Source organism: Musca autumnalis, unplaced genomic scaffold, assembly GCF_047663935.1.
Source record: "Musca autumnalis isolate F117 unplaced genomic scaffold, ASM4766393v1 scaffold_4, whole genome shotgun sequence".
Lineage (NCBI taxonomy): Eukaryota > Metazoa > Arthropoda > Insecta > Diptera > Muscidae > Musca > Musca autumnalis.
In genome coordinates, this window is record NW_027411977.1 from 93965726 (window position 1) to 93981353 (window position 15628).

Consider the following 15628-nt stretch of genomic DNA (forward strand, 5'->3'; position numbering starts at 1 on the left):
TTAAATAAATTATATTAAAAATAAGATTTAATAACAAAAAATATAAAAAACCTGAATTATTTAGCCATATGACGATATTTTACCCACTGTTGGTTGAAACAATGGGTTCTTGACAATTGTGTCGTTTGAATTGGGAGCTGTATAGTTTTTCAAATTGATTTCAAAACTTCTTCTGCGAAGTACTCTGGGTCATATATCGAAAATAAGAGTCCCAACTAATTCTTGGAAGCTCATATTCGCATTATTTTTAAACTTTCCCCAACGTTTTTAGCCACAATGTGCCGTTGACCTCAAGGGGTTTTACACCTGGATGTATTGTGTTTACCAATATTCGGTTATTTAACTTTTCTATTATACTTCAAACAAAAGAACGGTTGATATTAATACACTTTCCGAATGAATATTTCAAAATTTAAATTTTTAAACGAGAAAAAAAATTTTGATTTTGATGGTATTATGATATTTTCCCCAGACCATGGGAAAAGTGGTAGAAAGTGGCAACCCTGTTAGGATAACGAATGCAAATGCTTTCTAAAATGACAATACCTCCCCCCAAAAGACAAATTTAAATCAAAAGTACAGTTAATTAACACCGATGACACTACAATTTTTAATAATATTCTATTGTTGCTTTTGTTTTGCAATCCCCATTTTCGAGGATCAGTCAATATTGTTGTTGTTGTTATCCCATCCAACTACAAAGTAGAGAAACAATTTGTTGAAAGCTCTCTGTGCATAACAAAGAACAACTGGGAACAAAATATTGCATTTAAAAAAATTTTAACGGATCCAAAAATTGAATTAATGTAAAATCCTGGATTTGTTGCTTTTGATATGCGCAACACTGTATGTATACTACGTAAATAAAGAATTAATATTCTCCCTATATAAGCATTCACTAGAGATTTGACCTATTCAAAAATTTACCGCACATCCTTGTTGTGCTAGTTGAAATCTACCAAGACACTTTCTCTATCAAAATGAAATAAAGAATAAATGAAAGAGATAAGATATAAAAAATCATTTCTATTTTGTTGTTGTTGTTTTTTTTTTTTGGTAATTATCTTCTCTTTTTCGTAATTTAAATAACAATTTAACATTTGTTTGCATGAGAAACTTAAATATACATACGTACATAATACATTTATTAACAAAATAATTTTATTAATTTTCTATACAATAATAGTATTCCAAACTTCTACCAAAAACCAATTTAATTTTAATACAAACAAAAAAAAAATTGAGAAAAAATAGGGGTAATGATTACAATTTCCAAAAGGGATTTTAAAATACTAGTTTGTGTTTGTTTCACAGAGGTAAGGGAATTTAATAAAAATATAAGTTTACATATATAAGTAAAATGAATAATAAAATAGGTATAGAACACAGAAAACTTATTTAAGTAACAATTTAGGATTTTCCCAGTTTCCAAGAAGCACAACAAAGCATAAAGGATTGCCATCTGTAGATTGCAATAGGAAATGGAAAGTGTTTTTTTTGACATTTTCTGTGAATGATACAATTTGTATATAAAGAATGAAAAACCTACAAGAATTTTCCACAGATAAAAGACATACAGAAGGCCTGCCTTTGTTTCACGCAAATGTCTTTAATTTTTTATAAAAATAAACGAGGGATGTTTGTTTGTTGTTGCTGTTGTTCTTGTTGAAACAATATCAAATAAAAATAATTAAAAACGACCAGTTATCTTTTTTTAAAGGCAAAACTCCACAAACAATTTGGAGTCCGAGGAGGAGACTAAGTGGCATATGTTTGATTTGATAGAACTATGCTGTTATTTTAGATCTAATTCTTCTTCTTCATCTTCCAGTGATGATGGTGTTGAATTTTGTTGGGGTTTTTTGATAGCCGTTGTTGTCGTCGTCGTTGTTGTATCTGCTGTGACATTGTTTGTAGTGCCGTTGACCGTTGATGATGATGCACACTTCGCTACTAGTTCCGCATATGGTTTGTTATGAAGAAAACATACTAAAACAACGGTCATGTTATCACCGCCCAAACCGCCCATTTGACAATCGGGTGCCAAACAGTGATTCATCAGTTCTTCGCAAATTTCTTCGGGATACATGCCCTGGCCAATTCGTGCCCGACAAAAATCAATAACTTCTTTATTACTCATGACATCCCAAATACCGTCACAGGCCAGCACAAGAAATTCCCAGTCTTCGTCAATTGTGCGTGTCTCAACATCAGGGTAGGCTAAAAATAAAAAATAAGATATAATGAAATTATATTACTGAGAAAGTATGAAGGTACATATTGTCACCTGAAATGGAATACAAAGAAAATACAAAATTATGAAATACATAATAGGAAGTATCTCAAAATCATCAGGTAATACAAAGAAAAATTAGAGTCCTGATTAGATCGGGAAAAATCTGGAGAAATTGCTGAACTTTTCGGATTTAAGGACTAATAACAATTTAGAGAAATCCCTGACACCTAAAAGACCCACGCGTTCTCTGAGGACACGTTTCTTAACTTTAGCGTGCTTGGTAGAGATTGTTGGAGGGTCGAGCCGTGACCTTCTGGTAGCAATCATTGATACGTCTGATCATGAAGACAGGATCAGTGACGACTATTGGTTGCTGGTGGGAGTCGTCTGAGGAAGGTCATAACTTCTGACGATGCGGATGAAAGGAAGAGCAGCTTTGGCAGGGTAGAGATTTTCATGGGTGTCAGGAAATCTTTCCATACCTTATCCTAGCAATTAATGACTCTAACGTACATTGAGAGGGCTGCAAGCTGGTAACGATCTTTACTGCCGAAATCCTACGCAGAGTTGCAGTCACAACATGGGTGACACCTCCTGACTCGGGTATGGCAGAGGAGTTGTAGCTGATTCGGGAGCGGAACAGATTACCCCAGATCTTCAGCTAGAATTTGCTCAATTCCTTCCGTGATGAAGTGGACAACAAGAGCGGGAAATATATTAAGGACTGTAAGAGAGCTGTATTTCCGTTTGGGATGGCTTCGGTAAAGAACGTAGGTAGCATTGTCTTTGCGTGGTGCAAATAAAACTGCATCACTGCAGTGCGACGGCTGGAAATCTTCTCCTCTCCCTTACACGAACCGAAGTGGATATGAAGTACCAGACCCACCAAGTCAATTGGTACCCAAACTAGTAGGTGAGACATTGGACAGTTGCAATTTGATAATGGGATTGCAAATACTTATCACTTCCTCTATGGAAGCATAATAAAATCTGCGAGTATACAAAAGGGGGAATACGGCCAACTTGCAGTATAGGGTAAAAGAGGAGGTGATAGACTTCACTCTTAAGGCCTGCATACATAAGCTGCCTTGCCTGCTTACCTTGCTTACTTCTGATAAAAGAATAAAAAAGAAAAGGGTAACCCAGTTCGAAATTTCCTCGGCCTTCTTTATTCTTTTATTTTTATTATGTCAAAAATTAAGCAGGAAAGCAAGGCAATTAGGCAGAGCAGCTTATGTACGCAGGCCTTTACAAGTAAGGAGGATATATCTATATCGGACTGGAGGGTATCGGAGGAGTGTTCCTTTTTGGATCACAAAGCGATACATTTCCAAGTCTCGTATAGAAAGAAGTGCAAGACAGACGTCTCACAGAAATCCGAGAAGGACCAACTGGGAGGCACTCAAATCTTAACGCTTATTAAAGACTGAATTAAATTCCAGAACATCACACATCGAGGGATGTTGATAGACAATTTGAAGATCGCGAAAGTGTTCTTCGGGATGGTTTGAAAAGTCTTGCCCATTATCATATCCAGGTAGGAGTACTCAACGTGAAATAAAATTTTGGTGAAATAAAAAAAATTGCTAACCTCAGGAAGGTCAGTAGTTTCAACAAGTACAAGTAAAAAAACGTTCAGTTCCCAGGGCCTAAATTTGTATTCCCTGTACCTAATATCTTCAAAATACATAAAAGCGGAAGGCAGTTATATGGGAACTATAACAAAACATGAAACTATGTCGACAATTGTTGTTGGAGAAGTTTTGTGACCACTGGCAACCTCAAATATTAAATTGTGGTTGGTTTGGATAAAACATGCAGCCAACATCTCCAAAATACCTAAAATGCGGAGGTACTAATATATTCAAACTTGACCTGCCTTTGAAAAAAATGCATGATTACAATAGACAAAAAGAGGTACATGGCTAGATATACTCAGAGTTTTAGCCTGATCAAGAATATATCGTCACCCAAAGACGTAACTACAAACAAATCAAAATTAGTTTTTTGATTGAATCTGATACAAAAAGCTACAACACATGCTCATGCAAAATTTCAAGCTTCTGCGTTTAAAAATAACGAACCTATTCAAGAAATTTCATTTCGGCAAATGGGGTAACATGGCAGATATTATTTATTGTAATGAATGTAACATTTTTAATTTTATTTTATTTTTAATTTTATTAAACAGATTAATATATTAGTATATATTAATTTTTAAGGTATATGAATTGTAATTACTAATATAGTAGTTTAACTCCATAAGGTTATAGTGCTTAAAATTAAATAAAGAAAACGTTGTTAGACCAGCCAGAAAAAGTGAATCAATTTACTATACATGGATATGGATCATATGGATCACAAAAAGCAATTATTCTTATCCAAAAGATTGTATATTTCCACATTTAATTCAATTCCTCGAAAAAAGAAATGAAAACAATGCTTGGGAAACAAGAAATACTACCGGCATTTAATAAGTCTTTCAATACCATATACATAGTATATTATGTTTTTTATTGTTGTTATGTTCCTTTTTTCACCTGTAGTATCAGAAGAATGGCATGTCTATTATAATAAACAAGAGAAAAAAAAACATACAAAAGAAAAAAATTACGTCGATTGCCGCTGCCCACGCACATTTTCATTCACAATCACAGATCATCGAACAGAGAATCCTATTCAGAATATTGTGATAATGTTATATATTGTATTATTTAGAAGAGTATATTTTTAATACGTATGAGGATGTTTTATACAAGTTGCATTTTTAAATTTATTCGAGATGGAACAGAATGAATAAAGTAATATTGAAATAATTAAACGAATAACTCATTTTAAACTTTAATAACAATCCTCGTACATTTTATACCATTGATAAATATATGGCCATTTTTAAACATTAAAAAAGTATTAAATATTGAGTATAAGTGTTTCCTGTATATTTTTATACACGTTTTTATTATTTTCGGCATGTACAACAATATTTTTTGTATAAATTAAATACGTATATGAATATGTGTTAAACCACTTAATCTCTCAATGAAAGCTATTTAAAACGTATAAATTGTGGAAGGTAATGTTTACATACATATTTATACATACATATATGCACCTAACAAAGCCAAATAGAATATGTTGAGTCGCATGAGATGAATTACACCAAGAAAATGGGTATCTCAACCAGACGTAAATTAACATTTATTAATTGTTATTATAACGAGGTGTGTCGAGTTAAGTAGTATAAAACTATTAAATAAGGGCTATGACAAAATTGTATATTTCAATCCGTTCTAAATCTGAAAATTAAAACTTTGAAGTAATAAAGTTTTTCATCTAAACGTGGCACAGTGTCCGATTTTCAAAAAAAACCTGGCCAAAAATCGAAAAAAATGATTAATTTACACTAAAAAGTTTCAGACATTGTATATAGGATCCCAGTTATGTAGTTATGAAAAAAATATATACATTTCTTGTTTAATAAGTGGGTATAAAAGCAGGTCGAAGTGACCCTATTTGGATTTTTTTCTTTTCAATATTTAAGTTGTTTATAAATCTATGATTATATGCAAAATAAACAATGGTTATTAAATATTTTCTTTTTGTAATTGTAATGAAAGGTATGTGAAACGTAATTAAGATGTTCAGTGTCGCCAATGAATTGTGCGTTCTTTAATAATTGATGTCCGTACTTGTTAATTTTTTTCAAGATCAATTTTCACAATAAATTATGAAAATAGTTGTGAGTAAGATTGAGTTGGGCCGTGTAATTTATCATTTCATAAAAAAGGAAGGGTTTTTTTACCAATCTCCATCGAAACATCCTGCACATATTTGCACTTTTTGTTTTTATGTGATGTTTTGTCTTGCAGGTATGTACAGATTTTCTTTCATTCAGAATGTCAGAATATAGTATAGGGTCACTTTCTGGCGTTTGGGTATAATTTGGAGTTTTGGTATATTCTAAGACCTATAGTAAAATTTTAGGCGAACAAATTTCTAGAATATTTTGGTCTGATCCGATCACATTTTATAGGAGATTTTAAAGATTTGTGGAAAAAGGGACCAAAAGGACCCCTTTTATGACTCGCACGAGGGTTAATTTTTTTAAGAAAAATATTCCTCGCATTCTTGTCAGTATAGTTACCAAAGACATTACACACCTAAAGTGCAAGGATTCCAAGTGATCTTAACTCAAATATTTCCAAAACTGTAGAAATGGTGGAAGCTTGCAATCCTATTTTAGTTTCTTGGTTTTTTGACAAAATTGATACCGATATTTTCTTGGTATGTAATGCAAATAGAGATTTCTTTTCATTGGTAAATTATAGTAAAATTTAGCCGAGAACATTTTTGTCTTTGACGGCATTCTTCTAAAATAATGCTTTGTATGACAATTTTGCCAAAACTCGCATGAAGTACGCCCTTAACCCTAAAATGTGTTTATAATTTTGCATATTTCTGGAGTTTAGGTGAGGTATAGAGTTTTTGTGTATTCTAGGACCCATAGTAAAAATTCATGGCGAACAAATTTGTAGAATATTTTGATACGATAAGATCACATTTTATAGGAGGAGGGACCAAAAAGACCACTTAAATGACCGCCTGAGGGTTAAAAAATATCAAAAATGTAATCAGCGGCCCGAAAAACATAAGAACCAAAGGTTAGGTCAAAATCCATTCATTTTTAGAGTTTTGGCCAGGTTTTTCGGAAAATCGGGCACTGTGCGTGGTTAAAAATAAACAACATAAAATTTTATTTATTTAGAGTCTACTTTTGCCAAAGCAGGCAGATCAAGAACATAACAACCTCTCGCCAAACCAGAGCCACAGTATATCAGGGGTGCGCTGTCTTTTCAAAAATACTATCTCCAGTGCATAAACACGTGAGTATTTTGTTCTTATTTCCCTGAAGATATGGTTTTTGCAATAAACAGAACTAATACAAGCCGCGTATTTTTTCCCTGGTAGCAGACTAAGCAGTAATAGTCGAGACAAAAATTCTCGGAAATATCTTTATCAGTAGTCATTTCTCTTCTGGTATCTGCCAACTCTAAAGCCTTATGGCCCAATTATTTCAATTACTATACCATTTTTACATGCTTTGCGACGCAGACACTGTTTTGTCTTCTTCATCGGGTACATACCCCCTATGCTAGTTGGCGCTAAGTATTTTATCCATATAACATATTAGAGTGGCGCCTCAGGTATGAATGGTATACCTGCACTAAAGCAAGCAATGTAATGTTCCACTCTCGGTACTTGGACATTAACCTACTCATATACGTCTCGATGTTTTTTCACGCCCGTTTTTTAAGGATCCTTTTTCTTTCGGGAAAGAAGTTTCTCCTCATCCAGACAGTAAATTAATGGAATCTCAACTGCCGAGATCCCACGAAGAATTATAGCTACAACATCGATGCATGATCCGGTTGTAACTGATAGGGAAACAGAACGAAGTCCTCCAGACCGACAGCTGGAAAATGTGCGAACTCCTTCAAGGATTCCATGATGTAGGTGAAACTGTAATAAAGTTCACAACGAACAGTGAGAGTGTCAAACTCCATCAAGCAATGTAAGGGAGAACGTTTCCGCATCGCCCAGTCACAGTAATGATTGTGTAAGCAGCATGGTTTTTGTGTGGTACAAGTAAAGGTGCGGCGGCTGACGAACATCGCTTTGGTTCAGGATACCTATTTGCATTAAAATACTACTCTACACGTGTAATGGGAATAAGGTAAGGACACACAGCGAAGTTGAAGATATAACAAGTGTTCTTCGTGATTTCTATAAGGAAATTATTCCTTAGGATGTTAACCTTGTGCATGCAATCAATTTCGCTTCTATTCAAAAAATGTTTAAAACGTGAACGGTTGAAATGTACTTTTGCGCCATTTTGTGATAGGCAGGCTGGGATTGCAATATGGTTGGTATACGCCGTAATATATTTTTCAATATAAACTTACGTTTTTCACTCAAAAATACTTCATTTAGGTTAGTTCCATTAGAAAACTGTGTATTATATGATGCAAAACCTAAAAAACATAATCTTAGGCCATCTTAAAAGTTTGTCTTTAAAGTTTGCTTCTTAACAAAGCGTTTTGAAAAATGTCTCATATGTGCCAATCATCCAATTTTCAAAATATGAACAAAATAATGAATTCTGCGTGATGTTAAGATGCTGAGGACCTCAAAACATTACCTGGTCGAGAAATTGATGCCTTATAGATACGCTTTTTTGGCCGATCATTACGTGAAGTGGTAATAGAAACCGGATTTAACTTGGCTCAAGGATCAAAATACACAAATTTCCGGGATACCGATCATTATATATTGTTCGAGATAGCTCAAGGTTTTGTCTACAAAATCCATTGAGTTACCCAATAAGTGCTCAATTTATGGGAAAAATCGCCGCAAGGACAATAGCCTGTTTTTGGCTACCTCCAAAGAACTTTTGTTTTCAAACAACCGTCAAATCTATTGGATTAACTACTGTCAACTAAAATATGGACAATTTTGATCTTAAACTCAACTAAAAATATTTTTATTGTCCTTTTTCTTTCGCACTCCTATTTTTTTGAACAAAAAATTTGAAGGCGATTTGTAATGTTGGTGTAAACAGTAAATAAATAATTGCTAATGAATTGACTGTTGGGATATGTACAATGTTAAATAAATACAAAATAGGCCAAAATGGAGAAGTTTAACCATGTTTATTCGACCATTCCCTTGGCGTGAGCTATTATTTTGAACACACAGCTGTGTATGTACCTAACAAAGCCAAATAGAATAGACTCAACATGAGATGAATTACACCATGAAAATGGGAATGTCGACCAAACGTAAATTAACATTTATTAATTGGTATTACAACGAGGTGTGTCGAGTTAAGTCGTATAAAACTATTAAATAAGTGCTATGCCAAAATTGTATATTTCAATCCGTTCTAAATCTTAAGATGATCATTAAAACTTTGAAGTAATAAAGTTTTTCATGTAAACGTGGTTAAAAATAAACAACATCAAATTTTATATACATATAAGAAGGTATTGAGAGTCTACTTTGGCCAAAGCAGGCAGATCAAAAACATAACAACCTCTCGCCAGACCAGAGCCACAGTATATCAGTAGTGCGATTCTCTATCTCATTTTTTGAGTTACCGGCAATTGTCGGTAAAATTAATATGCTTATAATTTCGGTAATTAACGATATTTTTCGGTAAGTTAGCAACCAATAAAAAGTAGTCGTAAAGTTCTACCGACAGCAAAAGTGTTGTCAACTTTTATTTGAACTTTTCATTCACAATTTTGCCTTTTAATTTTACCAACATTTGTCGTTAACTCCAAAAATGAGTTAGAGAATCGCACCACAGGGGTGCGCTGTCTTTTCAAAAATACTATCTCCAGTGCATAAACACATGATTATTTTGTTGTTATTTCCCTGAAGATATGGTTTTTGCAATTAACAGCACTGATACAAGCCGCGTATTTTTTCCCTGAGTCGAGACAAAAATTCTCGGTAATCATTTCTCGATGTCGAATTAAAATTTGTATTTTAAAGGGTTAGCGAATGTAGGATTTTTATCTGCCAACTCTAAAGAATTATGGCCCAATTATTTCAATTACTAGACCGTTTTTACATGCTTTGCGACGCAGACACTGTTATATCTTCTTCATCGGGTACATATCCCTTGTGCTAGATGGCGCTAAGTATTTGATCCATGTAACATATTAGAGTGGGACCTCAGGTATGAATGGTATACCTGCACTAAAGCAATCAATGTAATGTTCCACTCTCGGTACTTGGACATTAACCTACCCATGTACATCTCGATGTTTTTTCAATCCCGTCTTTTAAGTATCCTTTTTCTTTCGGAAAGGAAGTTTCTCACGTGTAGCTACATATTGGAGTGTAGACCATTAGCAACATTCTTATCTAGGTTAGAGAGGGCAGCTGTTCATATGGACGGCTTGGTTATCAGCTGTTAGAACGAAGAATCGAGGAATTTCTTCATCCAGACAGTAAATGAATGGAATGCATGATCCGGTTGTAACTGATAGGGAAACAGAACGGTGTCCTCCAGACCGACAGCTGGAATTTGGTCAACTCCTTCAAGGATGGAGGTGGAAGTGTAATGAAGTTCACAACGAATGTAAGGAAGAACTATATGTTGGACTGGTGTGGCTACGTTTTTGCATCGCCCAGTCACCTGAAGGATTGTAAGCAGCATGGTTTTTGTGTGGTACAAGTAAAGGTGCGGCGGCTGACGAACATCGCTTTGGTTCAGGATACCTATTTGCATTAAAATACTACTCTACACGTTTAATGGGAAGAAGGTAAGGACACACAGCGAAGTTGAAGTGATTCCTATGAGAAGTCCCACTAAGGTGGAGAGCTCATCCAGTTTGTTAGAATAAAGAAGTAGCAAACTTCAGGAAAGTCAGCATAAGGGCATATAACAAGTCTATTAGGACTAAATGAGTATAAGAGTATGAGTTTGAATGATTATAAGAGTGAGGCGAGTAAAACTAAAAGGAATACATGGAAAGGCCTCAGAGAGGCAATAGAGGGATAGAATGCAGCGAAAAAAGGTTTCTACAAAATAAAATACTCAAAAACAGCAAGGAAATTCGTCGATTTTGTGTGCACTATACTATCACGAGTTATTGGCATTTTTAATGGTTCTTTTTGCTATCCGATATTATGAAACCTGGAGTATTAACAATTGCTTAAATTTGTTTTGAAACCGTTTTTAAGTTTATATTTTTAATTAGTCGTTTTTAATAGGACATAACAAAAAGTTCCACGGGATTGCATTATTCTAATGGTACACACATTTAGAGGAGCTCTCGAACTATCAATTTCTCAATAGATCAATAGTGACCAACTGCGACACTGGGAATATACCACCTATGACGGTACTCCCCGATTTTATATATTTTCAGGATTTTACCTATAATAATCAACTGATTTATCTAAAAATTTAAATACAATGTTTTCTTCGAGTAAAGTATCTCCTAACCAAAAATTGTCAATATTGGTCCACATCTTGATATAGCCCCTATATAACGGTACCGCCGCTTTGAGGTAATAAATTTAAAAATATATGTGTTGTGTATTTAAATTGAAAAATGAGCACGCGTTGATTATTGTTTAAATAATACTTTATTTATTAAATAACTAACAAAGATGAATATAAAAATGGAGTCGAACGTTTTGATCTGGTTGATAGTTGAAATCGAAGTGAACAAGTTAATAATAACTAGTAAGCAAAATGGCAGTTACTAAAAATGTAGCGAATAGTTATTAGTACAAAAGATACATTGATAGAATAGAAAAAGCATAACATAGAATCAGTGTTGCCATGTGTTTGAAATAACTATTGAAATACACCACATTCTCCCAGGCTTAATAAGGACTTGGTCCGTCAGCAGAGCCGAAGGTAGTTTCCTTCTACTTGAACGTCTTGCACATCAGAGGTAGCAGACAGGAATCTTGTTAACTTCATTGATGGTATGGCACTTCACTAAAAACAGCTTTTGATTTTGAACCATGTTGATTATTTGTTGAATTGATGATCGATGTTTTGATTCATCGCAATAGGTTGACGATGACGTCGATTTGTTGAATTGAATATTGTTTTTTTTTTTTTTTTTTTTTTTTTTTTTTTTTTGGTTGAAAGTTTTTTGTTTGAAAAGTTTTTTTGTATGTATGGAGTTTTTTTTTTCCTCCATTTTGTAGATGCCGGTGACTTCCCTTTGCACTCAGGAATTTGCACTATTTCTCCCAGGCTTGAATATTTTTTTGAAATTGATTGATATTTGAAGGTTTGATTGTTCGAAGTTTACTGATTCTCCTTCATCGAAAATAGATTTAAATTTTGAAGGTTGATTTTGGTTTGAATTGTTGAATTGATAGTTCGAAGTTGATTGATTGTATTGATAATTTTGTTTTTACCAATACCCTTGTTGATGGGGTATGTTCAGTGAGTGCCTGCATTGCAGTCAATCATCTGATTGCACTGATCGCATGTATGTGTTGTTGTTGATTTATTTTCTTTTTGATTTCTTTCGTTTTCGCCTGTCTCCGTACTTGTTGTACATGACCACTGCTTCCACATACACGGCACTTTAGCATAGATTTGTTTATTTTATTCTGCACAGATTTGCAATATGATTAAATGTTGGTATTGAAGGTGTTTGTGGCTGCTGGTTTTTCTTTTCGGTTGCCATTGTTGTAATGGCATCCAATAGTTGCGCCAATTGATTTGCATCCATTATAGGTTATGTGTGTTTGTTGAATTATAAAATTGATTTTTTGCACAAAATTTTATTTGAACTCTGCACTTGATTTTATCCTCGTCGCCAATTCTTTGTTGTGTATTTAAATTGAAAAATGAGCACGCGTTGATTATTGTTTAAATAATACTTTATTTATTAAATAACTAACAAAGATGAATATAAAAATGGAGTCGAACGTTTTGATCTGGTTGATAGTTGAAATCGAAGTGAACAAGTTAATAATAACTAGTAAGCAAAATGGCAGTTACTAAAAATGTAGCGAATAGTTATTAGTACAAAAGATACATTGATAGAATAGAAAAAGCATAACATAGAATCAGTGTTGCCATGTGTTTGAAATAACTATTGAAATACACCACAATATGAATCTTTCAAACTCTGCAAAATAAAAGATCTCCATTGGGTAAACATGTCATCCAAATTTCATAGCTCTATCTTCATCCGTTTAGAAAATATAGATTTTTGACACAAAACCCCATTTTGGATACATTGTGCGATGGCACTATTTACATGAGGAGACGACTAAGAGTTTGCCGATGCGTCGCCACAACAAGAAAATGTCGATGCATTATCGAAAAGGCCCCTCGCACTGTCATGTGAGGAAAAATCTTCATGATATAGAGAGGGTGGTCCAAACCCAGCAAAATTTATTTGAAGTTGTTCTATGTGAAATAGTGATTGAATAGCTTTTTTAGAAGCAGTCCACGCAGAGTCATGAAAAATACATTCCGTTCTTCACATTTTGACAATGTCCGATTTGAATCCATTTCATAAAATTTTCACATTTTAGCAATGTTTACATTTATAATAGCTTTTTGCAAATAAAATTCTTAAGAACACAAGAAACAATTTTTTATGACATTTTAATTACTAAGCAAAATGTTTGTATCCAAAAAGATAATCATGGGTGCAAGAAATATCAGACTGCATCTTTGTTTGTAGCCAAAAAAGTAGTTGAATTATGATTGCAAGTGACTATTGGAGTTATCATGAACGGCAATTCCCCGTGAATTTTTTCAATTTCTCCCTTAAGTTGCAACGGCGGAAGGACAAAATTCACGGGGAAATTTCATTCATGATAACCCCCTATGTCTTTTTTACGTGAAAGAAGTCAGCAATCAATTTTAGATATTTATCGCCTATACCTATTGGCATGACTATGCAAGAAGCGTTTTAAGATGTTTTTGGGTATTTTTGAGTAATAAAAGCTAACTTTCTAGAATAAAAGTATTTGATTTTTATTTGCACTCAGTCGCTTTTTAAAATGATATTCCATTGTTTTATATTCATTATATTTCAATTTCATTAATACTATCGAACTATTATCAAACTACTGTTTTTTCAATGAAAAATGTTCTGCAAAAACATGAGTTTGGTAGTAATTTGAACGAAACTAGAAAAAGAGGCCATAAATATTAATTAGAAGTTACCACAACTCTTTTAAATACCTTTTCCAAATGTCCTTGAGGTCTCAAATCAGTGAAAATCCTCGCTTAATAGATGTTAACTTCTCCCATATCCTCAAATTGCATGCTTGCGAATCAATTTTTAAATGAATCGAAAAATCAATTCAAAATACTTTCCATGGAATGTATATTTATTCACTACAAAGAACTAATGCAAAATGTGTTCTTAAGAAGCAAATTAGACAGTATCCTCACTGCACCATGCCCTTGTAAAAATCATGACTTTTTTCAAGTAAAAAGATGTAGTCCGAAATCACTTGCATTCATGATTCAACTACTTCTTTGGCTACAAACATTTTGCTGGGAAGATACAAAAGAGAACCTCCTGATGGATACCGTCCTCGGAGATCACCCACCATGCGTGGCAGCGGAAGAACAACAGCTGCGTAGACATGTGAGACTTGTTTTGATGCAACTGAGATCCGGTGTAAGCGCACTACGCAGCACAAAAAAAAAGCCTGACTATATGCCTGTCCATGTACTCGATAATATACCTTTCCGATAATTTGTAATAATTATTACAAATGTTTCTAATGTTGTTAAAATGTTTTAGGAACATTTAGAAAAAATTATCAAGTATAAGGACAAACCTTATGTAAATTTTACGGCAGAAAATGCAAATGCAAACCTAGATAATACTTAACAATTCAACCTACCTGTTACAATTTGATCTTCAGGTTTCTTATTTTCATTACGTTTGAAGGTAAAATCACCCAATGCTCTTGATAATGCCAGATTACCATTGACACGATTAAATTCAACCCAACCTCCACCTTCACTGATACGTTTCGATTCAGCTTCATTATTTGGTTTATGGTCCATTGATAGAATTTCCACTTTTCCGTTTATACAAGCAACGGCACGCGAATCACCGGCATTGGCACAATATAAACGATTATTTTTTATCAATACCACAACGGCCGTTGAACCGGCCACCTGTTCGCCCCACGACTCATTGTAGAGCATTTCATAGTCAATATCTAAAAATGCCTATAAATGCGACAAGTAGGAAGAAACACATTTTGATTATTGATGAAAATTCTAAAATTCATTTTTTTACTTACTTGCTTCAATGCCTTTTCAACATTATCCTTATACTCGGGTCTTTTCAAAACAAATTTGTGTAAATGTTTACCGGCATATTGTGCTACTGTTGCACCGCCATGACCATCATAGACGGCGAAAAATGCAGTGCCCGGATCATCGGGCAACGAAAGAATGTGTGTGTGGGAGTCTTCCATATTAATGCGCCATCCTTGCATACAACTGGAACCCACTCGGAATAATTCATTTTGGCAATATGATGATTCCTTGGCGGTGATTGGTTCTGACAGTGTTTGACCCATATTTTTGTTGTTTGTTGTTTTCTAATGAATTGTTATTGCAGTTTCAATTGTTATTATTTCACAAAGCAGGAAAATTATTCTGTATTAGTTTTCCTGAAAAGAAAAAAAGGAAAAGAATGTCAGATGAAAATGTAAATGGGGTTCAAACAAATAACTAGGTCGGTCTTCAGTGGGTGGTGATTCCATTATTATGACGATAGATATTCGATAATGTATGGAAGAGACATTAATCAATTTCAATTTTTTTACTTGTAAAGAGTATGCCACCAACAACAATATCTT

At 33.9% G+C, this 15628-nt stretch overlaps 1 protein-coding gene across 3 annotated transcripts in view; it reads right to left on the reverse strand.

The window, feature by feature from the left end:
* Positions 1-1006: 1006 nt before the first annotated feature.
* LOC141403873 (probable protein phosphatase 2C T23F11.1) overlaps positions 1007-15628 on the reverse strand; it is a 54312-nt gene continuing 39690 nt past the window's right edge. For all 3 annotated transcript variants that reach the window (XM_073986926.1, XM_073986925.1, XM_073986927.1), the window contains 3 exons: positions 15065-15439; positions 14657-14990; positions 1007-2220 (listed from right to left, as the gene is read on the reverse strand). In XM_073986926.1, the coding sequence (XP_073843027.1) occupies positions 1796-2220; positions 14657-14990; positions 15065-15346 (1041 nt within the window). In that variant the 5' untranslated portion in view covers positions 15347-15439 and the 3' untranslated portion in view covers positions 1007-1795. The remainder of the gene's footprint in view (positions 2221-14656; positions 14991-15064; positions 15440-15628) is intronic.